This window comes from Xenopus laevis, chromosome 6L (genome assembly GCF_017654675.1).
Source record: "Xenopus laevis strain J_2021 chromosome 6L, Xenopus_laevis_v10.1, whole genome shotgun sequence".
NCBI lineage: Eukaryota > Metazoa > Chordata > Amphibia > Anura > Pipidae > Xenopus > Xenopus laevis.
The window spans coordinates 113,592,340-113,616,559 of NC_054381.1; the positions used below are offsets into that span (position 1 = coordinate 113,592,340).

Consider the following 24,220-nt stretch of genomic DNA (forward strand, 5'->3'; position numbering starts at 1 on the left):
TTTCTATTAAATAATACCCAAATGTTAGTCATTTCCTACTTTAAGTTCTTTTAAATGTTGGATGGAATGATATATGAATTACAATGAAGTATAAAAAGGGAAAAAATAAGCACTCAAGATAAGTGTTTATCCTTCACTTCTTATGCCTCCTGATGCTTCTCGTCCAATGGTAAAACTTTAGACTGAGCACAAGAACAGTGCATAGATAAACAACAAGCTACACATTTATGATGTCACCTGCTGGTCACATGACACAGTCTTTGTGATGTAATGTTATAACCAGTTTTAACCAGTTATGACAGGTAATGATACTTATAGAGCATGATCATTTTTAACCCAACTGAATAAAAAAAAATTTAATTCCATCAAAGCTGTTTTACATGTTATTTTATACATTTATAAAAACACTGCACTTTGCAGGGATAAAAGCACTTTGCAGGGTGCAATATCATATTAATTAATCAACTGGTTTTATACAAATATCATATTTATGCAGGACCTCAAAAGGTCTGAGCTGGTGGATCACTTTTCTTGTGAGAAAAACTCGTTTTTCAAGATTTTAATATTCAGAGTTTAAAGAATAACCCCCCCTAAATGGTGATTGGTTTAGAGGAAACAAATCTGCTAATGATTGCTGGGTGCATCATATATAACAGTTATTTAGTTAGGGCAGTTCTCCCATTATATTTTCAAGATCTTGTAACAGTTCTTGTAATAATGGGAGGAAATAAAAGTCTAAGGAATTTCATTCTGAAGGAAAAGAAGAAAATAAATAAACAAGCCTGCTGGTAACATGACATAAACTGTACCAAGTGGCATCACCAGTATTAATATTTACCCCTCTAAATGTTACTGATATTGGCAGAAAAAAACTGGAAAAAGGCTAGCCTGCCTTAATGCAAAAACTAACTTTCCTAATATCTGGAGATGAATAATTTCCTACCTTAAGTTCTTTTAAATATTGGATGGAATGAAATGAATCGCAATGAAGAATAAAAAGGGAAAAAATAAGTACTCAAAATAAGCTCTTATTATTCTCTTCTATTCTCCGATGCTTCTCGTCCGAGTGAAAACTACGAACTGAGCACAAGAACAGTGTGTAGATAAACAAGTAGCTACATATCTATGATGTCACACTGTCACCTGCTGGTCACATGACACAGTCTTTGTGATGAAATTCTTTAACCCAGCATTGTGATGTAATGCTATAACCCAGCATTGTGATATAATGTTAGAACCAGATTAAACAGCTAATGATACTTATAGAGCATGAATAATTTTAACCCAACTGAATACAAATGAAAAAATAAACTTCCATCAAAATGGTTTTATATGTAATTGGATGCATTTATTAAAACCCTGTAGTTTTGCAGGCAAAAATCTCACTCAAATAATAAATAAATTGGTTTTATACATATACATTTACATTCACTTCACTTGACTCAAATAAATATGATAAAATGCATAAGATGAAAGGGTGAAACTCACAAAGAAAAAAAATAAACTAAAGTTATCTAGTTAGCAGGGCAATTCTGCCATTACATTTCCAAGGTACTGGACCCGTTATACAGAAACCTGTGTGTAAACAAGTATCTATCTCTGTCTATTCTATCTGTCTCTCTACCATAATTAACTAATTTCCTAATATCTGGAGATGAAAAATGTCTTACCTTAAATTCTTTTAAGTATTGGATAGAATGAAATGAATCACAATGAAGAATAAAAAGGGAAAAAATAAGTACTCAAAATAAGCTCTTATTATTCTCTTCTATTCTCCAATGCGTCTCGTCCAAGTGAAAACTACGAACTGAGCACAAGAACAGTGTGTAGATAAACAAGTAGCTACATATCTATGATGTCACAATGTCACCTGCTGGTCACATGACACAGTCTATGTGATGTAATGCAATAACCCAGCATTGTGATGTAATGCTATAACCCAGCATTGTGATGTAACGTTAGAACCAGTTTAAACAGCTAATGATACTTATAGAGCATGAACAGTTTTAACCCAACTGAATAAAAATGAATAAAAAAACTTCCATCAAAATGGATGTTCTATGTAATTTGATGCATTTATTAAAACCCTGTAGTTTGCAGGCAAAAATGTCACTCAAATAATAAATAGATTGGTTTTATACATATACATTTACATTCTTCACTTGACTGAAATAAATATGTTAAAATGCATAAGATTGAAGGGTGAATCTCACAGAGAAAACAAATCAGCTAAAGTTATTTAGTTAGCAGGGCAATTCTGCCATTACATTTCCAAGGTACTGGACCCGTTATACAGAAACCTGTTTACTTTCAGCTACCCTCTTTTTTTATAACTCTATTATTGTATTTTATTGATTCCATAAGGAAAATGCACCGCAAATATAAAAAGGAAAATAGCAGATATAATATGGAGAAAAGGAAAGAGTCATGACAGTCAATGGAATCAAACCTAGTATGGCAAACAGGTGTAATTCTCTAGAGAAAATTGTACCCCTCTATAATTTCCAGGCTTCATAACCACAAATTATGTATTGGAGAATTACATTTTAAACTTAAGCAGGTATAGGAACGTATAAATGAATGCAGCATAATGCACTTGTATGGAATGTTTTTATGCATTTATTATACAGGTATGGAACCTGTTATCCAGAATGCTAGGGACTCAGGGGAATTTGCATCTCCATATCTTGTCTGGATTCTTGTAGAATAAAGCACAAGGTACTGTTTTATTATTACTGAGACAAAGTAAATAATTTGTAAAATGTTGAATTGATTAAAATGGAGTCTATGTGGGAGATGGCCTTTCCTTAACAGGTTTCTGGATAATGGATCTTATACCTGTATAGTCCTAATATTAATAAGGACCCATGTGTATGAGCCCTAGTCATAATAGTGTAGAATCAGTTATTCACAATCACTGTTAATGTGTTGGTGCTGTTTAATAAAAGATAATTAAAACATTTTCCTGCATTTTTATGAAGTGCCTTTTACTGAAAAGTCACAGTGACAAAACATCTAAGCTTGGGTAGCAGCATTTAAATCCAGTAATAGATATATGCAATAGCAGGGGATGCTGGGGCTTGTAGTTTAACAACTGGATAGCTACAGGGTGAAATGTGTTTCCTGGTAAGGACAATGATCATTCTGGGTCTTTTAGTGATGTAGCATATAATAGCCTTTTCATGTGTTAAATGAGTGGTTCACCTTTAAGATAACTTTTAGTACAGGTAAAGGATCCATTATTAAGAAACCTGTTATCCACAAAGCTCCTAAATAATCCAAATATTGTAATACTGTAATAATATAATAGTACCTTGTACTTGATCCAAACTAAGATACAATTAATCATTATCCTTATTGGAAGCAAAACCAGCCTATTGGGTTTATTTAACGTTTACCTAGATTTTCTAAATATATGAAGATCCAAAATACAGAAAGATCCGTTATCCGAAAAACCCCAGGTCCCAAGCATTTTGTATATCATGTCCTGTATCTGTATGTTTTAGAATGGTCAATCCTAAGCAATTTTTTAATTGGCCTATATTATTTCTTTACTAGTTTTTTAATTATTTGCCTCCTTCTTCTGACTCTCTCCAGCTTTCAAATGGGGGTCACTTGCCCCATCTAAAAAAATAAATACTCTGTAAGGCTACAAATGTATTGCTATTGCTGCTTTTTGTTAATCTTCTTTCTATTTAAGCCCTCTTCTATTCATATTCCAGTTTCTTATTTTAAATCAATGGATGGTTGCTAGGGTAACTTGGACCCTAGCAACCAGATTGCTGAAATTGCCAACTGGAGAGCTGCTGAATAAAAAACCACAAATGATAAAAAATGCAAACCAATTTCAAATTGTCTCCGAATATCACTCTCTACATCATACTAAAAATGAATTCAAAGGTAAACAACCCCTTTAATAAAAGTATTGCGTTATATGATATAGATGGACAATGATATAGATGGACAATGTTAAGTGACGAACGTTGAAATATTCCCATCCAGTTACTTCACTTCTCTAGCCACGAGAGGGAGCACCACCACCAAACATTTGTGCCTTTATGAGTCTGTTTTGCAACTTTCAGTCAAGTTCCAAGAACTTGCGGTTGTTTTAGGCATTTGAGTTTAATATTACAGGAGCAGTAATAATAATGATAAATGGGGCTGGGTGTATATAATATTCTCTACCTGTAAAATAACTGCATTGTGCACTTATAAATACATTTAGGGGGTTATTTATCAAGGTCTGAATTTATCTCAATATTGGCTGCTACAAACTCCAATCTAAGCTGCTCGGGTTTTTAACGCTTATTTATTATTACATTTTCCTGAAAATTACCTTTGCGGGAAAAGTTCAGATTTTCATGATTTTTCTGTGAATTTTCCCCGAAAACTCAGAATTTTCCGAGTTTTCCCCCGAAAGCTCCAAAAACATTGTGAAATTTCCCGAAACCCCCGACACAACCAAAAATTTATTTTTATATTCGGGCATTTAATACTCGGGGTTTAATAAATTCCGAAAAATTTGTGATTTTTTTTAAAAGCCTATTATAACACACAAAAAAAACACACATTTTTCGGATTTCAGGTATTTTCGGGTATTAGGAGTTTAGTAAATAACCCCCTACTTGTAATAATCTGTTTGAAAATCTATATTTTAAAAAACTTGCAGTTACAAATTCTTATTGATGCTAGTGAATGTTACCATGTTTGCTAAATTGTGATGGGGCACAAGGCCTTTCTGCAGTCCCTGGAGCTGTGTTAGAATTCCATTGCTCTGTGATTAAATACGGAGTCAGTTTTCTATACAGATCCAGCCTCACCGCTGTCACCTCAAAGCTACAAGAGTCTAGTCTAGGCAACTCATAAGGAAAGCTCTAAGGGAAATCTACTGTATTTACTTATGCATTCCTGAGCCTATCCTGCCCCAGTCGGATTGAGGAATGCTTTGATTTGTTCCTGTGGTAAGAAAGCAGACTAGATGTGAAAAAATATTCACCATGAGCTTGTCTTATTGGGAAACTGTGGGATAAGTAAGGTCAGCGAAGCCTCTGGAGCCCATTTTCCTGTCAAGAGCATTCTTGTTCTTTTGTCATGGTATATACGAAGCATGGTCAATAGTTATTTTCCTATTGTTATTTGTACAGTACAGGTATGGGATCCGTTATATGGAAACCCATTATTCAAAAAGCTCAGAATTACGCAAAGGCTGTCTCCCACAGACTCTGTTTTATCCAAATAATCCAAATTATAAAAAATGATTTCCTTTTTCTCTGTAATAATAAAACATTGCCTTAAACTTGATCGAAACTAAGATGTAACTAGTCCTTATTGGAGGCAAAACCAGATGTTTGGTTTATTTAATGTTTACATGATTTTCTAGTAGACTTAAGGTATGAAGATCCAAATTACAGAAAGACCTGTTATCTGAAAAACCCCAGGTCCCAAGCATTCTGGATAACAGGTCCCATACCTGTACTGATCTGGGAGAGCGTTTTCAGTAAAATGTTGAAAATAAGTATCTGTCTCTGTCTATTCTATCTGTACCTATAAATGTACCTATATATATATCTGTCTGTCTAGCATAATAAACAGAGGCATATCTACTAGGGGTGCAGGGGCCTGGCCTGCACCCCTTTGGGGCCACCATTAGTTACACCATTGAATATAAATGATACAGCTATCTCTATCATTCTTGACAGTGTACTCTATGGGGCACATTTACTAAGCTCGAGTGATGGATTCAAAGTAAAAAAACGTTGAATTTCGAAGTTTTTTTTGGGTACTTCGACCATTGAATAGGCTACTATGACCTTCGACTTCAGTTCGAACGATTCGAACTAAAAATCGTTCGACTATTCGACCATTCGATAGTCGAAGTACTGTCTCTTTAAAAAAACTTTGACTACATACTTCGCAAACCTACTTCGCAAACCTACGATATTCGAAGGATTTTACTTCGAGGATCGAATATCGAGGGTTAATTAACCCTCGATATCTGACCCTCAAAGTAAAATCCTTATATTCGACCCTTAGTAAATGTGCCCCTAAATATATCAGTCGACAAAAGCACTAAAGGCAACAATAGATAAACGCGTTTCAGTGCATCTTTAATATTGCATAGTGCATCACGCGTTTCGGTCCACATGAGGCCATCTTCAGGATATATATGTATATATATCCATGTATATGAACAGACATAAGGTTTAGAAAGTTATATAACCAGAAAAGTCCCATACAATCCTAGGATGTAGTTTGACTCTACAGAGACTCCACATAACACATACGGGCCTATTTAATAATATTTAAATTTCTATTTTTTTTTTTTCACAATCAAATTTTTTTTTAACTAAAGACGAGGTTTTTTCTTCTGCAAGTAAAAGCTGTCGCAGTCCTATAGAAGTCAATGGGAGCTGCGCTGAACTTTTTGGACTTTTTTTTAGTCAATCAGACTTTTTTCTTCGCAAGTAATTGTCCGAAAAACTGGAATTTTTAGAGGGTTTCATGGTATTTGTACTTTTTGTAAGTGCTTTCTTTCGTTCATGCTTTATTATATTTAGATCTTTTAATAAAGGACATGACATTCATGATTTTAAAAAAGTTGTAATAATACGTTATTTTTTGTCCAATATCTGAGAGATGTTTAGGTTACTGCTAGGCAGCACCATCTTCATGTCCATTAAGGTAAATGTATCATTAGAGTCTATAGATGATCCTCTATGAACCCTCAGTAGAGTGTGCAGTATGGCAGCCCCAAAAAGCAAATATAGTTATAAATAACACTCTGTACAGAAAAAACTTTCCTGAAAAGGCAGCGCAAAGTGGAAAAAATACAAACATGGATAAATAAAACTCTCTAGGGTATATATTTATCAAGTGCTGAAAATAGACTTCACCTTCAGGTAAATATGGTCTTAAAAAAGCCTAAACAAGAGCATAGAGAGCAGTTGAGTTCTCCACTGGTGAACTGTGGTAAACTTGATTCAAACTGTAGGTAAATATGGTTCTATGTGCAGAAGAAACTATTTCCTGAGCAGGTTTAGCCAATGAAACACATGAAAATAGAGTCATTTTTACTTTATACACTGCTGCTATGATTTTTCTACTAGTGCAGTTAAATAAAAAGTCCCCCCAAACCCAGGGCAAGCAGTGCTGAACCAGTAAACATGGCTGTCTATAAAAGCTTTGCTGTGCACAGTCTGTGCTGCGCCGCTCAAGGGTGACCAAGGAAGAATAGGGCTGGATTTACTGTAATCGTATGTTTGGAGTGGGCGGCTGGAGGGTGAGGTAATGTGCATTACTTTGTTCCCAAGAGCTGAACTTTACTTCTGGCTGAGAAAACATGTAAAGCGCAGCCAGCTTTGTTTGCATTCTTACCAGAGAGACAAGGAAATAATGTGCACGTGGTGAGTGGACCATCTGCTATTGTAGGGCATTTTATTCAACAGGACATTCTGTCCAAACCTTCATATAAACAAAAGGAAATTGAAAATACAATTATTCTCATTAGATTTTGGAAGTTGGTTGGTCTAAAACCACGTGCAAATATATTGTTACTAGAAAACATTTTACACTTTATCCTGGAGGCTGAGCAGATTATTGGGGACCCCCTAGTCTTTCTTTGGGTATTATAAACCAGCAATTGTAAAGAGAAACCAGTGGTGCAATACACAGCGCAAGGCAAGATGGTGACAGCATGGGGCAGATTTACTTTGATGCAAATTTTTGCCTTGGAAATTCGTCAGCACCAGCATTTCACTGCAAACTTTTGTTAGTGTTTATTTCTTCCTAGAGAAACTTCGTTAACACACTTACGCTTAGATCAATTTGAAAAGGGCGGGTACATAAAGGTCGTATAGACGTCTTTATTAGAGATGTTGGAGCAAATGCTTGAAGTGGCCACTGATTATTAAAAATGTCCAAGGAAGAATTACAAAAAAAACTAGATGGTGTCGTTTCTGAAGAAACCACAAGATGTTGGCTTTGAAACGCAAGAGGTGTTGGGGCCAGTCGCCCCTGGTGCATAGAGAGTACACAAAGTTGGTAGAATCTGGTTTAAAACTGTGAAAATTGAAGCAGATCAAATTGTACCATTAAAATCAATCCAAAAAACCTGATTGGCTGTTTTTGGCTCCACCCACTTTTAAAATTTTAATCCCAGTCCCCCTGTGACCGACTGTGCCAAGTTTGATGTCCCTGCCATTAACTGTGAAAGAATGCCAGCAACTTATATATTGACATTGATTAGCAATAGGTAACATTTGATTGGCTGTTTTAAGCTCCACCCAGTTTTCCGAATTTTAACCCCAGTCACCCAGTCATGGTCTGTACCAAGTTTGGGGCCTCTGGCTTTAAAACTGTGAGAATGGTAGTATTTGAAACTTTTACATTGAAGTCAATAGGTAAAATGTGATTGGCTGTTATTGGCTCCGCCCACTTTTCCTAAATTTTGACCACAGTCACCCAGTGAGTAATTGTGCTGAGTTTGGGACACTTGGCATGGAGGCCATAATAATAGCAGCAATTTGGCGTTTTTCATTAAGGTCAATGGCTGAAGTCCGATTGGCTGTTGTTGCCCCGCCCCCCTTTTTTCCTAATTCTGAACCAGAGTCACCAAGTGACTAACACTTTAAGGTTTCGGAATCATGACATTAAACCTGTAAAAATGGCAGCAGTTTTATGTTTTTCTCTTGAAAATCAATGAATGACATTTGATTGGTTGTTGGTGGCTCCACCCACTTTTCCTAACTTTGAAGTGCAAACACCCAGTGACCACATTTGTGATATTCGAGGTCCATGACAGCAATAACGTGCAAATGGCAGCAATTTTAATTTTTCCCATTGAAATCATCAAAGAAATCTGATTGGTTATTTTTGGCTCCACCCACTTTTCCAGATTTTGATCCCGGTCCTCCAGTGACCAACTGTGCCAAGTTTGAGGCCCCTCCCATGAACAATCTAAGAGCGGCGACAGTTTTAACTTTTCCCATTGAAACAAATGGCTAATATTTGATTGGCTGTGGTAGACTCCGCCCACTTTTCCAAATTCTAACCCCAGTGACCCATGGTGCCAAGTTTGGGGTCTCTGGCTTTAACACTGTGGGAATGACAGTGTTTGACATTTTCTCATTGAAGTCAATAGGGAAAATCTGATTGGCTGTTTGTTGCTCCGCCCACTTTTTGGAGTCCCCAAAATTTGACAGAACTTTTCAGGTTGACCCCATGACTAAGTGACCCAAGTTTGGTGAGTGTAACTTTAATGCTGTACGAGTGGCAAAAGTTTCAAATTTTCCAATGAAAGTCTATGGGAAAAAATGGGGTCTTTGGGGGGCCGCCACAGGGCCACGGAGGGTGGGATTGCTTAACAGAGCACAAGCAACCTATTCGGGTATGAGCCCAACAAGTGTGCAAAGTTTCATAATTGTACTCCTAAAACTCTGGGAGGAGTAGCGTTTTTTAAAATTGCTAAAATTTCATTGGCTGTTGGTAGCTCCGCCCACTTTGGGGTGCCCCCCAAAAATACATATTTTTATTCGGGGTGGCACCAACAAGATGCGGTCCGAGTTTGGGGAATGTAGCTTCAAAACTGTACGAGCGGCAGCGATTTGAAAATTTTCCCTGTCAAAGTCAATACGAAAAAAGGCGTCTTCGGTGGTCCGCCGCACGGGCGCAGTGGGTGGGATCGCTTACTAAAGCGCAAGCAACGTACTTTGCTATAAGGCGAATAGGTGTGGAAAGTTTGGCGCTTGTACCCCTAAAACTGTAGAAGGAGTAGCGTTTAGAAAACCGGGGGGCGCTAATAATAATAAGAACTAGAGAGGTACATTTCCTGAAGAAAATGTGAGTGGTGCTTGCCGTGGCAAAACTCAGGCCCAAATCTGACTGGCTGTTGTTGCCCCGCCCCTTTTTTTCCTAATTGTGAACCACAGTCACTCAGTGACTAACATACCAAAGTTTGGGAATGCTGTCATTTAATGTGTAAAAATGGCAGCATTTCTATTTTTTTCTATTGAAAATCAATGAATGAAATTTGATTGGTTGTTGGTGGCTCCGCCCACTTTTTCTAAACTTGAAGTGGAAACCCCCAGCGACCACATTTGTGATATTCAAGGTCCCTGACATCAATACTGAGAGAATGGCAGCCTTCTTAATTTTTCCCATTAAAACCAATCAAAGAAATCTGATTGGTTGGTTTTGGCTCCACCCACTTTTCTTAATTTTAATCCCAGTCCCCCAGTGACCAACTGTGCCAACTTTGAGGAGGCTGCCATTAACCGTCTAAGAGCGGCAGCAGTTTAAAATTTTCCTATTTAATTGAATGGCTGAAATTTGATTGGCTGTTGTAGACTCCGCCCACTTTTTGTAAATTTTGGCCGCAGTCACCCAGTGACCCACGTTGCCAAGTTTGGGAGCTCTGGCTTTATTACTGTGAGAATTACAGCTGTTTACATTTTCTCATTGAAGTCAATAGGGAAAATCTGATTGGTTGTTTGCGGCTCCGCTCACTTTTTTGGGTCCCCAAAATAGGACAGAAAAGTCACAACACCCCATTCCCGAATAAGCTGAACGGTTTGACACCTCATTCATGGGTCTGCGACAAACTAATTATTCGATAAATTCCCCATTATAAGTCAATGGGGCAAATTTGGGGACCTCTCCTGCCCCGGGGGTAAAACTTATACCCTCGTGTGGGGTATCATCTGACACAGGTCGCAAACCTCTTCAAATGTGGTAAATTTAACGTTTCTACAAGATTCCCTCTCTGCGCTAGAATCCGTCAAAAGTTGGCCTCAATGTTAATCTATGGGACTTTTCGGGGTGGTTAATTGCCCCCGCAAGGGGCAATTAACCACCCACCCCTTAGAAAAGTCATACCACCCCATTCCCGATTAAGCCGCACGATTTGACACCTCATTCATGGGTCTAGGACAAACGGTGCGGGACTAGTTACGCGCCAAACTTTCATACGGAAGAAGAATAAAAATAAGTTTGCAAGATAACAGTAGTGATGCTTTGCTTCGCAAGCACCACTAATAAGAAGAATGAGCTGAACTAGTAGATCAAGATGTTGGCTTTTTCAAAGCCAACATAAATATATTTGAAAATGAATAAAAATTTTGAATTACAAAAAAAAATGTCCAAGGAAGCAAAATAAAGAGATTCTAATGACCTAGACATGAGCCCACCCTAAAACAAATGGTTAAAAAAATGGAACAGTTACAACATAATCCCTCTTTAAAATATGGAAAAAATGCTGGCAATTTGTCTTGTTTTTCATGACACCTGCATACAGGATATGATGTCACTGACATAAGATTGAGGAGGATGTTGCTTCATCTTATCAGTTCGCCTGGTATAACCTGGGGAAGCAGATACTGGCGAAAGAGATAACGTACTGGAAAATTCGCACTTTAATGAATATGCGGAGTAATGATCTTTCGCCTGAGCGAAAATTCACCTGGTGAAAGGGCACAAAGCTTCATTAGCACTAGTGAATTGTCCTCTATGCCCAGTAGTAAAATGACGATGTCCCTGGGAAGTGTCATTTTGGCGAATTTTCGATATGCCGGCCACTTCGTCCTTTAGTAAATTTGCCCCTTAGACATTACATCAGATGTGCCTAATCTTGAACCTCCTACCGTGGCAACCTGAAATGTTGTGCTTAACCATAGGCTGAGCCTTTGTAACCCCTAAATACACTGTCTGCATTTCTGCTGCGTTCATACTAATGATACTGGATATTTTTTTTGATATTTCTTCAGGCCTGGATTTGTGGGCAGTTCACAAAGGCCCAGGCATAGGGTGGCAAAGTTCAGGGGGCGGCCACTGGCACATCTGAAATTGGGGAAAATGCCAGTGATCAAGGAAGCAGGGTAGAGTAGATGAGGGAGATGTGAACAGGAGGAGGAGGGTGCGTGAGCAGGGGAGGGTGATAGGGTGCTCAAGTGGCCCTACACCTGCTTGACCCCTTTACAGCTTTCCAATGGTTTGAGCCAGCACTACTAATGATCTTAACTGCAATAAGTCTAAAGAGTTGGGTGATGGACACAGTGATTTGCCACCTGATCAACATCCCCACCTAAGATATGTTCAGGTATGGGACCTGTTATCTAGAGTGCTCTGGACTTGGGGGGGTTTCTGGATAAGGGATCTTTCCATAATTTGGATCTCCATACCTTAAATGTACTAAAAAAAACTTTGAAACATCAATTAAACCCAATGGGATTGTTCTGCATCCAATAAGGATTAATTCTATCTTAGTTGGGATCAAGTACAAGCTATCGTTTGTCACCTTCCCCACAGGTAACAGTATATATTTGGATAGATTTGTATTTAGCATTATATCTATGAATACAAAATTAGAAAATGATCATATGTAAGGGTAATAACACACAAGGAGATTTCTAATATTTCGTCACACCAATGTTGTGTTGCTGCATGGGAGCGGGAAAAAATATTAGAAATTTCCATTCAAAATCAATTATAATTGCCAGGAAGTGAATGGTTTTGTCTAGGTGCTTCTGTATCATTCAAAAATGCAGGGCCTGGTGTGAAACCAAGACATTTATGCTGGTGGAAGCCCAAATTGAGCATCTCTCAATACGATTCCCCTGCTCCTTTTATGTGTCCCCATCACTTATCCAATCCATTCTTCATCTTAGAAACAACAGGGATCATTACTGTCTGAAAAAAGTGAACAACAAGTGTTTGCTGAGCTGTGATAGATTGCATTGGGTATATCTGTGCCCTGGGGAACTGAAAATAGTCTTCAGTTCCTGTATCATGCTAATGTATCACTGACAGCCGCGTCTCAGGAATTTGGTAGCCTTTGTAAATACTGAAACACAATATTTTCTTATGCATCGGGTCGTTTTCATTCAGGACTGCTGGGTAAGACTAAAAATAATATGTGTTTTTTTAGACTTTATACCAGACATAACACCCTTCAGTTTGAAAATGCAGTGGTCTTTTTTAGTTTGCATCCTTTCCCACTACCTTTCCATAACTATTTAAGTTTGAATGTTTTGCCATGTGTTCCCAGCGATGACAAAAAATATTGTGACTGATATTGTTTTTACATAAGAAGGAGGAAGATAGAGCAGGGATAGAAAATGTAAAGTGTAAATATTTTTAACATACAGGATGGGACCTGTTATCCAGAATGCTCAGGACCTGGGGTTTTTCCATACAATAGATCTTTCTGTAGTTTGGATCTTCAAACCTTAAGTCTACTACAAAATCCTAAAAATATTAAATAAACTTGATAGGCTGGTTTTGCCTCCAATAAGGATTAATTACATCTTAGTTGGGATCAAGTACAAGCTACTGTTTTATTATAACAGAGAAAAAGCAAAATCATTTTTAAACATTTGAATTATTTAGATAAAATAGAGTCTATGGGAGATGACCTTTCTGTTATTCAGAGCTTTCTGAATAACTGGTTTCCGCATTACGTATCCCACACCAGTTAAGTTGTAGTTCTCTACATAAATACATGGAAATAACTATAAACAAATACTGGCATAGATGTAGGCACATGTCAAAATACAATTTGTTATATTTAAATCCCTTTCAGTAATAAAAAAAACAATAGTACTATGTAATATTTTCATTCAGGAGTCATTTTTTATTTTCCTCGAGGCTGGTGTTAATGAAGGAAAAATTGTCCAACCTGCAAGGCTTCAGCTGTTGTTTGACTACAACTCCCAGCATTCTAGGCTGCAGGTTGGACATTACTGGTGTATTTACTGAAACATCTTAATAGCAGTTAATACACAAAATAATATTTTTTTGTACTTTAACCTATGTTGATGTTATAGACCTAGGGCAAATGGCCTCCCTCTCTTCCCTCTCCTAAATCCAATGAAGCTTTTCCTGTTCGTTCTTTAAATTTTCTTTCTCATTTCTGAAGTCAGGGATGTGATCCTGAAGTGTTCCCCAGCAGTACAACGGTAATTGTGCTTGAGAGTTAAGCAGGAGTGTTTACAAAGCCCTCTGTGCAAGATTATCCCACATTGAGGTTTTTACAAGTTCATTTTCTCAAGGCTTTCTTGTTTCTTAAATCAAATGCAGGACAGATTCAATTTCCTGCCTGTAGTTATTTCCCCTCTCCTTACTCGACAGGCAGTCAGTAGCTAAAATTGAAGATACAGTAGGTGGGATGCAGAGAGCTGCTTTCCCTGCACCATTGACTAAGGGGAGGATTATTGGATTATTTATATTACCAGGTGGCCTAACTCACTTCAGAGTCTGGGGAACTTTGGCTTCCCCCAAGATCATTCATGAGAATCCCTGTCCCGCAGATCGCATTCATGTTCAAAGCATGTGTTTTGTGTGTGTATATATTAATGCGGCAATAATAACGCTACGTCTAAAATAAATCAGTTTGTGCTGGTATAATGTTGCTCTTAGTGAGCCAACGCAATCAAGTGTGCAACGACTTTCGTTAAATCCACTTCTCTCACTTCTAACCACCTCTAACAGGATTAAATGCATACGGATATTGGTGTCAGAACATTTTATTGTTGCCAACAGGGCTGGAAATAGGGGAAGGCAGAAGAACCAGCTGCTTAGGTTGCAAAGAGTGGGGGGCGCTGGGCTGCTACCTGTCCTGCCTAACCCTAGACTGGACCTGGCACTAGACATGCGAATGAACAGCACGGACACGAGCAAATGACGCTGACGCACACGCAATCACCGCTAAATCGCATGTGCGAAAGACGAGGATGGGGGCAAGCTGCCGAGCTGGGGTGCCTAGGGCACCCCGCCAGCTAGACCCGCCTCTGCAACATTTTAAGATATAGTGGATAGATAGACGTAGTGCACAAGCACAGGGCCACACATCATGGGCACATAATCTGGGATACCACAAATTCAGGGTGTTTCAAAGCAGGGTTCTTTTGGAAGTAAGTAGATGGTAGATAGACAAAGTATAGATAGATAAATAGATGAAATATGATAATAGATAGATAGATAGATAGATAGATAGATAGATAGATGAAGGATAGATAGATAGATAGATAGATAGATAGATAGATAGATAGATAGATAGATAGATAGATAGATAGATAGATAGATAGTAGATAGATGAAGGATAGATAGATAAATAGATGAAATGTGATAGATAGACAGACAGACAGACAGACAGACAGGCAGGCAGGCAGACAGACAGACAGACAGACAGACAGATAGATAGACAGAAGATGGACAGAAGATGGTAGATAGACGAAGGATAGATAGATAAATAGATGACGATAGATAGATCTCTGCACATTTTGCTTCTGTGATCAACTACAGTAATACAATTAATGTATGATGGTGATACGGTGCTTAGTTTAGTCAGACACATGGTATCATACAGTGTATAAGTCAGGAGTAGGGTGTACAAAGCCCACAGGTTATTATACCACATGATACTTATTTAAACACATTCATATTTCACCAGCCCTGCTACTCTGACTTTCAGCTATTATTTATATCCAGTAAATTCTGTAAGATAAAATATCTTCCTGGTTATGCAACGTTTTATAAACAATACAACCAGTGATTACATAATGTATTTCTGTCTTGAGAAAGCGTTAGTGTTTTCATACCCCTGAAGGCATCAGCAACGCATTCTATAAATACAGAGTGAAAATGTCTGCATGAGTGGGAGGAGATTACTACAGGGAGGGAAGTAGACAAGACTTTAAAAAAAAGTATTTGGGAAGAAGCCAGCAACCGTAGTATGGAGAATTGGGGAAGACATTTGTAAATTACTGAAAGATGTATTTAGCTGTGAGATGTATGTAAAGGCACAGGAGGAAGCACCCTGAATACAGCAATATCATATTAGATCTAGTATCTATCCCCATAATACCACAAATAGCTTCACTGGTTAGAGCAGTGATCCCCAACCAGTAACTCATGAGTAACATGTTGCTCTTCAACTCCTTGGATGTTGCTCCCAGTGGCCTCAAAGCAGTTTGGGGGGGGGTGTAAAGTGAAATTGTGCTAAAGTTGTAAAGGGACAAGGAATTTAGTGACAGATGACAGACTGGAGTTCTGGGTATTGTTAAGAGTATAATGCCTATGGCACATAGGCTGCAAGCATTTTTGGATGAAATAGAGAGACAACAGATTCCATTGAAAAGAATGATAGTACAAACAGCTCCGACTGGTTGCTTCCAACCAATGTCAAAGTAGTGGCAGTGAATGTACATAGGCCTAAGATGCAGATGAAGACACTAGTACCCCAAATTTATTTACCCATGAGCCACATTCAAATGTAAAAAGAGTTCGGGAGCAAAACAAGCATGCAGACCTTTCCTGGGGGAACTAAAAAAGTTCTGTGATTGGCTTTTGGTAGCCCCTATATAGAAAGGGGGTATGAGCCAAGGACCAAGATTTGAGAAGAAATCCCTTGTAGAAAGTAAAAGGAGAAAGAGTATCGATACTATTTTGGAAAAACCTTTCTGTAAGATAACTCGTGTGCGTTGGTTGGGCAATGATTTTCTGTTGCAATCTAATGATCATGTGAAGTCGATCACCTGGGACAAGCTCACATCCTTGGAAAGTAGGGCATGAATGCATTTGCTAAATCAAATATTTTTCTTCCCTTTTTGTGGTTATCCTAGATTAAAAATGGCAGCACAAAGTTTCGAGAAACTATAATAATAAATAAGCTTAAAAAACCAGAGCGGACTTGAATGGAGTTAGTAGCAGAAAATATTGAGATCATTTATGAAATAATATTTGATAAACAATCCTCTTAATCTGGGCACAGTGTTTAACCATGTCCATTAAGAAACCCCGGTTGGTTTCAGTGAGGGTATGATCTCTCTGTGGCAGTTTCTTTGCTGTAATGTAGTGCTATGTTTTTTTAAGAATCATTTAAGAATAATTTTTAAGAATAATATGCAGAATCTAGTAACAGACACTTACACAGAGAATACTTGACTGCATCCAGTTGGGCTTATGCTTGTTCCTCTGACTTTAAAAGACTTTTAAAGAGGCAGATTTATCAAGGGCCGAATTTCAAATTCATGGGAGTTTTTTAAAACTCCCATGAATTCGAAATTCGACCAATCGAAATTTATTTAAAAAAATAGAATTTTCTAAACTCAAGTGAATAGGATGGACCCGAAAGTTTGATCAAAAGTGATTCGAGTTTTAAAAACTCGATTTGAGTTTTTTCTCCAAAAAAAAAACCTTGTGTCAGGAAGTCAGCAAACAACTCTAAATTGATCCCAGGACGTCTACCATTGACTAAAACAGCAATTGAGTTGGTTTTAGGTGGTGAATAGTCAAATTTGAGTTCTTAAAGGGCCAGAGTATGATAAATATTGAAAATCTAATTGTTTAAAAAACTCAAATCAAATTCTAACAATTCCCAAGTCTAATTTGACAGTTTTGCCAATAAAAAAACTCGAAGAATTCGAAATTTGAATTTTCAATTTGACCCTTGATAAATATGCCCATATGTGATGAGAGGAAAGTAACACGCATCTGGTTAAAGTGCCTGCTTATAAATACACTCTCAAGACTGGTATATCTTTTAATTAATTACAGGTATGAGACCTGTTATCCAGAATGCTCAGGACCTGGGGTTTTCTGGAAAATGGATCTTTATGTATTTTGGATCTTCATACCTTAAATCTACTAGAAAACCATGTAAACATTAAATAAACCCAATAGGCTGGTTTTGTTTCCAATAAGGATTAATTATATATTTAGATTATTTGGACAAAATGGGGTCTTTTGGAGATGGCATTTCTGTAATTCAGAGCTTTCTGGATAATGGGTTTCCAGATAAAGGATCCCACACCTGTATAGTGGATTATGCAAACAAGGCAGATACTTGGACTTCACGGGTGTGAATTTAAATTGGGTTCCCCCTAACATCCAAACGTTGCAAGACTGAAAAAACATAATGCAAGCTCCATAAATCTTCGTGACAGGCAATAAAACTTCCCCCATATTTAATTAACGGTGCTAATTTGGCCCAGTAGCAGTAACCCTCAGCAACCAATAAGATATGTGCTTTTATACAGGTGACCAGTACATCCTACCTGCTGATTGGTTGCTATAGGTTACTGACCCGGGCAAACTTAGTGACTTATGTATTTAAAGGGGAAGGAAACCTCCTCGGCGCTAACCCCCCACTCCCGTGTATTGCCCCTCCTCCCCCTGGCCTACCCCTCCCGCTGGGCAAATGCCCCTAACTTGTTACTTACCCTTCTGCGCAGGTCCAGTCCAGGGAGTTCACAGGCGACATCTTCTTCCACGCGATCTTCTTCCTGCTTTGACCGGCGCATGCGCAGTAGGATCGTTTCGCCGGTACGATCTACTGCGCATGCGCAGTAGATCCGTACCGGCGAAATGCTCCTACTGCGCATGCGCCAAAACGCCGGTCAAAGGAGGAAGAAGATCGCGTGGAAGAAGATGTCGCCTGTGAACTCCCTGGACTGGACCTGCGCAGAAGGGTAAGTAACAAGTTAGGGGCATTTGCCCAGCGGGAGGGGTAGGCCAGGGGGGAGGAGGGAGGGGGGGCAATACACGGGAGGGGGGGAGGGGGGTTAGCGCCGACGAGGTTTCCTTCCCCTTTAAGGCAAAGAGACAATGGTGCAAGAGTACTTTTCAAGAATTTGAACTTCACCCTTTATAAGGGGTTTTCTTCTCTATATTGTCAATGGATATGAAGAGCAAAGTAAAAATTATATTTATAGAGTACAGATATATCGATATAAGGTCATTAGAGTGTAAGCGCCACAAGGTTAGGGACTGATGTGAATCTCTGTACAGTTCTGTATAAATAAAGGATAATAATAATTCATGTCATACAGTAACAGATACGCTTGTGCTTTATTTCTGTTGTTATATCAACCCAATAGATCTCTGGCAATAATCCACAAGTGGTAGTTTCAGCTGACACCATTTTGGGCCACCGCCAGGTTTAACAACCACTGATGCTGAGTTACAAAGACATGTAGTTGTTGATTTGTAGAGTATGAAAATGTTCTTTCCAAACACATCTTCACAGGAGAATGGTTATTGGGCTGCACACGTATACTTTATTATCGTACACATTATATGTGGAAGGAGTGTTTCTTTCTTTAATTTAAATTAAAGGGGTTGTTCACCTTTGAATTAACCTTTAGTATGATTGTAGAGAGTGATATTCTGATACAATTTGCAATTGGTTTTCATTTCTTATTATTTGTGGTTTTTGAGTTATTTAGCTTTTGATGCAGCAGCTCTCAGTTTGCAAATTCAGCAATCTGGTTGCTAGGGTCCAAAATACCCTAGCAACCATGCATCAATTTGAATAAGAGACTGGAATATGAATAGGAGAAACGCTGTATAGAAAGACGAGTAGTTAAAAAGTAGAGATAACCATACATTTGTAGCCTTACAGAGCATTGGTTTTTTCGACCCATGTGAAAGCAGGAAAGAATCAGAAGGCGAATAATTTACAACTATAGCAAAGAAAAAACAAAGGCCAGTTGAAAAGTTGCTTAGAATTATTCTATAACATACAAAATGTTAACTTAACCGTTATACTTATTTCTATTTAAATGTTTTAGTGATATTTATATAAATAAATAGATATAGTAAACTACTACTAGACATCTTAAAGGAGAACTTAAGCTCCACAAAGGGCACACTGACCATGTGAAGTGTCACACATAAACCTAAAAACAGATTTTTTAGACATATTTGTTTGTGATTAGATTTTCTTTGGTTCAGATTCCTGTTGCTTCAGCTCAACACTGTAAAAGTGTGTGTGTATATATATATATATATATATATATATATATATATATATATATATATATATATATATATATATATACATACAGTTCAGGCTGTGGTGCACTCCAATCCAGCAGAGTTTTACTGCCTGGGTGCTGTCATAAAGTGTAGACAGTCTTGATCTCATTATGAAGTCCTGGAGTGCGTCATTCCTTGGAATATGACTATATATGACTATATATATATATATATATATATATATATATATATACAGTATATAGTGACAGCCTGGTTTTCCTTCTTGACCTTCACTGAATAGTTTCATCGCTCTTCTCTGCTTCCCCAATCTCCATTATTTTTATTGATCTGTTTTTCATGATACTGTATATGTGTCCCCCAAGGTTGGTTCAGCTATGGGACCTCTTATCCAGAATGCTTGGGACCTGGGGGTTTTCTGGATAATGGGTCTTTCTGTAATTTGGATCTACAAAACTAAAGTTTGCTATAAAATCATGGAAAAATTAAATAAATCCAATAGGCTAGTTTTGCTTCCAATAAGGATTAATTTTATCTTAGCTAGGATCAAGTACAAGGGACCGTTTTATTAGTACAGAGAAAAAGGAAATCACTTTTAAAAATTTGGATTATTTGGATAAAATTGAGTCTATGGGAGACAGCCATCCCATAATTCGGATCCTTCTGGATAACGAGATTTCCGGATAACAGATCCCATACCTTTTTTATGCAACCTGTTGATTTCTGTATGAGAATCCAATACATTGGTCTCTTCACATGATATCAATATGAATGCAATTTTAAAGAAAATGTTACTGGCACAGTGTGGGTTCTACAGGCAGGCAGTGGGCAAGCAAGCTCTGTGGCATCACCAGTACACTCAAGTCATGTATCCACTTTCTACTATAGTTAGGGTTGCCAACTTGCCGGTATTTTACCGACCTGTCCGGTAAAAATGATGGCTGATCCCAATGTTAATAATAGGGAAAACAGGTAAATAAACAGGAAGGCCGGTATTTTTTTTACAGAAAAGGTGTTAAATCTAGTAGCATTTGACCAAGTTATTGTCTGCTTTTCTGGACTGGAAAATGACTTATTCTTTCTGTACTCGTTATTAAATGATGTGGTTTCTGTGTATTGTGTTTGTGTGTTTTTCAGTATCCTCATGTATTACTACGTACAAGAAGACGCCGCCTCCAGTTCCTCCAAGGACAACCACCAAACCTTTCATCTCTATCACGGCTCAGAGTAGCACAGAATCCGCACAAGATGCCTACATGGATGGACATGGCCAAAGAGGGGATATGATTAGTCATTCAGGGCTGAGTAACTCCACCGAGAGTCTGGACAGTATGAAAGCTCTTACTGCGGCCATCGAAGCTGCCAATGCTCAGATCCATGGCCCTGCAAGCCAACACTTGGACAACACAACAACAGTCAACTCCACCACTACCACCACCACCACCATCATCAATGAGGACGACAGGAAAAAAAATCAGTTCCGGAAGAACCTGTCTATTGGAATTCAGGTACATGTTGGAGGACTTGTTTAAAATGTATGTTGCACAGTGTTACAAATGTATTCAAGCCATTTACAGTTATCACTGGAAAACATGCAATATAGCACTAACTTCTAATTGTGCATTTGTCTAGGTTAAAGGAGTTGTTCACCTTTAAATTAACTTTAAGTATGATGTAGAGAGTGCTATTCTGACACAAGTCACAATTGCTTTTCATTTTTTATTATTTGTGGGTTTTGAGTTATTTAGCTTTTTATTCAGCAGCTCTCCAGTTTGCAATTTCAGCAATCTGGTTGCTAGGGTTCAAATTACCCTAGCAACCATGCACTGATTTGAATAAAAGACTGGAACATGAATAGGAGAGGTCTGAATACAAAGATGAATAATAAAAAGTAGCAACAACAATACATTTGTAGCCTTACGGAGCATTTGTTTTTTGTAGATGGGGTCAGTGACCCCCATTTCAGAGTTAGAAAGAGTCAGAAGAAGGCAGAAAATAATTCAAAAACTATAAAAAAGAAAAAATGAAGGCCAATTGAAAAGTTACTTAGAATTAGCGATTAATGGATAAATGGATCTTTCTTCTATATAATATAACATTTTGCATATAATAAATCAAGGAAGTTAAAAGTAGATCTGTTTGGTTCTCACTAAACCTGTGAGGTTCTTGGGATTAGTATTTTAGTAACATTTTGGAGCAAATGATAACTAAAGTCTGTGGAGCCCATTAGTATTTTAGTAACAATTTGGAGCAAATCTTAAATAAATAAGTCTGTGGAGCCCATTAGTATTTTGGAGGCCATGAGCATTATCTGGTGGCCTCCAGCTGGACAAGCAAGTGCTAATGCATGGCAGGCACTGAATACAGTTAAGTGCATACATTAACTAAATACCAGGGGTCAATGTACAAAAAAAGGGGTCAGCGGCTTATTTGACTGCTTCACACACAGCAGGGGATGAATGAGAAGGGTTATGGATGTGTCTTTTTTTTTACCATGGAAAAGTATTTACTACTTTGCATTATTCTGTAGGTTGATGGACCTGAGGAAGCTGCTAGGGCAGAAGAGAGACAAGCAGCCTTTCGTTATCAGTCTGTAGGAATTCAAGTTGAAGAAGAAAGAGCGTAAGGATTTATGACTTGCATTATTAAGCTTTATGAATTAAGAAGAAAAAAAAACTCTTACTCATAAAAATATAGTGTGGTTATGCACAAGAGAACATAATACAACAAAAAGGTAAAGTACCCTGATGCCTAGATATAAATTGGCCACTTTCCTTTATAGTAGTTCAGGTGTGGGACCTGTTATCCAGAATACTTGGGACCAAGGGTTTTCCAGATAACAGATCTTTCTGTAATTTGGATCTTCAAACCTTAATTCTGCTAAAAAAAATGTAAACATGAAATAAACCCAATGAGCTGGTTTTGCCTCCAATAAGGATTACTTGTATCTTAGTTTGGATCAAGTACAAGGTACTGTTTTATTATTACAGAGAAAAAGGAACTCATTTTTAAAAATGTTGATTACCGTATATACTCGTGTATAAGCCGACCCGTGTATAAGCCGAGGTACCTCATTTTACCTACAAAAACTGGGAAAACGTATTGACTCGCGTATAAGCCTAGACACAACTAAGACCCTTCATGCTACAATCACTACAGCGCAAACGAAATCACTGAAAATTTGTCCCCCCCTAAGTGGATTTATATTACAGATATTTTTCAGCTGAGACAAAATATACTTTCCACTAGCAATTATACACACATAGACACACATATACTTTACACACACACTCTTCCCACAAAATAATCACACACACATACTATACACACAAACTCCCCACACATATAATATATACACACACAAACTCTCTACCCACACCATCATACACTATATACCGTACACACACTCCCCACACAATAATGACAAGGCTGATAAAATACCGGTATGTTAATGCAGATCTGAGAAAGTTTCTAATACCGGTAGTTGTTTGTGTCGGACACAGACTGCCAGTTCTGCGCTGGGGCTGCTGAGGTCGCTCTCCCCGACTCTCCGGCTCTTCCTCCCCCATTGGCCGGAAGGTGAGACCCGGCAGCAGCAGCTGGAGACGAGGGAAGAGCCGCGGAGATACACAGATGCTCCCGGGGGAAGCGGAGAGAGCTGCGCAGATACGGCTCGGAGCAGAGATAGGGGAGGCGGCCGGGAGCACAAGGCAGAGGCGGCCGGGGATCGGGTGTAAATTGCGGGGAAACGCGAGGGGGCGTCCGGCTGCTGCTCGAGCTGTGGGGCTTCCGGGCGCGACACGTGGACTTCCAGGGACTCGGGCTGAGGACTCGGGGGGTGGCGCCTCCTGAAATTTACCGGTGAGGCAGCCTTCCTACCGTATTTCATCTACAAGAGGTTCTTACCCGCGTATAAGCCGAGGTCAATTTTTTCAGCACATTTTGGGTGCTGAAAAACTCGGCTTATACGCGAGTATATACGGTATTTGGATAAAATAGAGTCATTTGGAGCTTTCTGGATAACGGGTTTCCTGATAACAGACCCCATATCTATTACATGTAACAGAAAAGTGGAGCTTCCATTACTACAGTTAATTTTTGTTGATAAGACGGGATTTTTGGTGGCTTTCTCTTGTTCAAGTACTGCTAGTGATGAAGTCATCTGGAATAAGATTCAAAATGAATCTAATCACAAGTATAAAAAGCAAAAAAGTAAATAGCAGTACTAAGCATCACTGATATCTAGGGATGCACCAAATCCAGGATTCAGTTTGGGATTTGGCCAGGACTCCGCCTTTTTCAGCAGGATTTGGATTTGTCCGCATCCTTCTGCCCAGCCGAATCAAATCCGAATTTGCATAAGCAAATTAGGGGCGGGGGAGGGAAAACACGTGACTTTTTTCCCCGCAAACCATGGAAGTAAAAAATGTTTTCCTCTTCCCACCCCTAATTT

At 38.4% G+C, this 24,220-nt stretch overlaps 2 protein-coding genes across 3 annotated transcripts in view; one reads left to right on the plus strand and one right to left on the minus strand.

Annotated features, from left to right (window-relative positions):
* Nucleotides 1–24,220, plus strand: part of LOC108718548 (disks large-associated protein 1-like) — a 208,135-nt gene that overhangs the window by 147,445 nt on the left and 36,470 nt on the right. For both annotated transcript variants that reach the window (XM_041566385.1, XM_041566386.1), the window contains exons 5-6: nucleotides 20,905–21,275; nucleotides 22,298–22,389. In XM_041566385.1, coding sequence (XP_041422319.1) covers nucleotides 20,905–21,275; nucleotides 22,298–22,389 — 463 coding nt within the window. The remainder of the gene's footprint in view (nucleotides 1–20,904; nucleotides 21,276–22,297; nucleotides 22,390–24,220) is intronic.
* LOC121394715 overlaps nucleotides 1–24,220 on the minus strand; it is a 40,341-nt gene that overhangs the window by 6,124 nt on the left and 9,997 nt on the right. The window lies entirely within an intron of this gene.